The following is a 2,209-nucleotide window of genomic DNA, read 5'->3' as shown; positions in this document are numbered from 1 at the left end:
TTCAAATGCGGTCGTTTTTTCTCAATTTCTGCCTTCAGCTTGTCAAGCAATGATGCGTAGTATGTCCCTGTTATTGTTTTACCTTTTTCAAGATAGTCGATCAACACAATTCCATAACTGTCCCAAAAAACAGTCGGCATCATCTTTCCCGCCGATAAAACCGTCTTCGCTTTCTTCGGAGCAAGTTCACCCTTCGCAGTCCACTGTTTTAATTGTTCTTTCGTTTCAGGAGTGAAGTGATGGACCCAAGTTTCATCAACCGTTATTAATCGATGCAAAAAATCTGACTCGTTTCGCTTAAACCGTTCCAACAGGGCCTTAGAAATGTTCATTCGAATTCGTTTTTGATCCAGAGTGAGCAAGCGCGGCACCCAACGCGCGGTTAACTTACGCATGCCTAATTCTTCAGTCAATATATGACAAACGTTTGTGTGCCACTTTTGATATGCCAACAGCCTCTGCTATCACCCTAATCTTAATTCGACGGTTGTCCATTAACATTTGATGAATTTCTTCGATGTTATTGGTAGTGGTCGCAGTTGTTGGCCGTCCCAAACGCTCATCATCAGCTAAGCTGGTACGATCACGTTTAAATTTAGCTACCTATCTTTTCACGGTGGCAAATGATGGGGCAGAATCCCCGTAAACAGCGTCCAACTCGGCTTTAATTTGCGTAGACGTATTGCCTTTCAAATGCAAGAATTTAATTATAGCACGATATTCAATTTTTTGCATTTTTACAAAATGACGACACAAATGATTGTCAAACAAGAACTGAACGTCCAAAGTGGCCACAATTGTCACAGTTCTTTCGTAAGTATTACGATTATAATACCAGAATGGCTTTGACGAGTAACGCCATCTTCATGATGAGGCTCAAAACTTTTCAGACGACCCTCGTATGTTATATTTTTTTCAAGAAATTGTGGATGAGAAAGAAACAATACCCTGTCGAGCTGCCCAATTACTACACCTTTTTTATGTATCAGGGGATGATTTGAATAAAAGTTCAAATATCTCCCAGAATTTGTGGGCTTCTTATAATTATCAAAAATCAATCTCCCATTCTCTATCATTAACTTTACATCAAAAAAGCTTATTTCAACATCATCACCAAACTCGACAGTGAATTTGATTCTTTCATGGTATGAGTTAAAAGTATCAAGTGTGGAACTGATTTGATCGTTTGGCAAAGCAATGATAATATCGTCTACATACCTAAAATAGATGGGAACATGATATTATTTATTATTATATTGTATTTAATTTATAAAATTTTAGTAAAATTGTAAGTTACAATAGAGAATACGTCTTTTTTTAACCTTACAGGTTGTACAGGAGTATGAAAGAGCTGTCATATTTCGATTAGGACGTCTTCTATCAGGCGGTGCTAAAGGTCCCGGTAAGAGATTAACACTATTACATTAATCCATTTGTTTCAGAAAATATGTAATCTGTTTAATTATGTAAATAGATAAGCTATGAAGATTTTAAGCCATTATGTGTTAGTGCGTATATGTATATGCGATGTGTATGTTGTGTGAAGGTCAAGGGAAGAATGCGTCACAGATATTGAGTTCAAGCGACAACGGAGGGGACAAGTGCGTCGTTTGGCGAGGGGTCTGCGGGAAAGGAAGTTTGTTCTTTTTCTCTCCCACTCATTACGTTCTGTTCCCAACCCGTTGCCTTGCCTTGTACTCACTGAAGTGTGCTGCAGTTCTCTCTCCCACTCTTTACGATCCTCTATACTTACCACCTTATTCATGCTCTCTTTTTTTTCGTTGTGGTCTCATACTTATTATACAGGATGTTTAAGAATTCGCGGATATGGATTGCACAGCATGATTGTATATGCCAAAAGAAGCAACTTTTTCCTCTGACAAAATTGCGTTCCAACAGTACTTTTTAAATTAGAGCAATTTTAAGTTAACAAATGAGCGCTCCATGTTACGCATAGATCAGGGGCGGCGCGCATACATATGGTGCGGCTCGGCGTATGAGTATGTATCATTATTTTACTAAAGAACAGAACGAAAAAGGGCTACGAGCCTAAAATTTAGTCGTTATAAAATTGAAATTATTAAGAAGTCACAGAATAAAAACATGTCATTTATGACAATCTTGTGTTTCGCGGGTTTTCTCCGTGTTCAAATCCATTCTTGGAATGCCAACGTTTCGTGAACCTTGCAGTCCACTTCATCAGGGCGAG

At 38.4% G+C, this 2,209-nt stretch overlaps 1 protein-coding gene across 2 annotated transcripts in view; it reads left to right on the top strand.

Annotated features, from left to right (window-relative positions):
• The window catches only part of LOC108763249 (band 7 protein AGAP004871), a 180,277-nt gene that overhangs the window by 83,233 nt on the left and 94,835 nt on the right, over positions 1-2,209 (top strand). For both annotated transcript variants that reach the window (XM_018510715.1, XM_018510724.1), the window contains one exon: positions 1,330-1,402. In XM_018510715.1, coding sequence (XP_018366217.1) covers positions 1,330-1,402 — 73 coding nt within the window. The remainder of the gene's footprint in view (positions 1-1,329; positions 1,403-2,209) is intronic.

The sequence above is a fragment of the Trachymyrmex cornetzi genome, unplaced genomic scaffold (assembly GCF_001594075.2).
Source record: "Trachymyrmex cornetzi isolate Tcor2-1 unplaced genomic scaffold, Tcor1.1 scaffold1100, whole genome shotgun sequence".
NCBI classification, from domain to species: Eukaryota; Metazoa; Arthropoda; class Insecta; order Hymenoptera; family Formicidae; genus Trachymyrmex; species Trachymyrmex cornetzi.
This window is presented reverse-complemented; position numbering and strand designations above follow the sequence as displayed.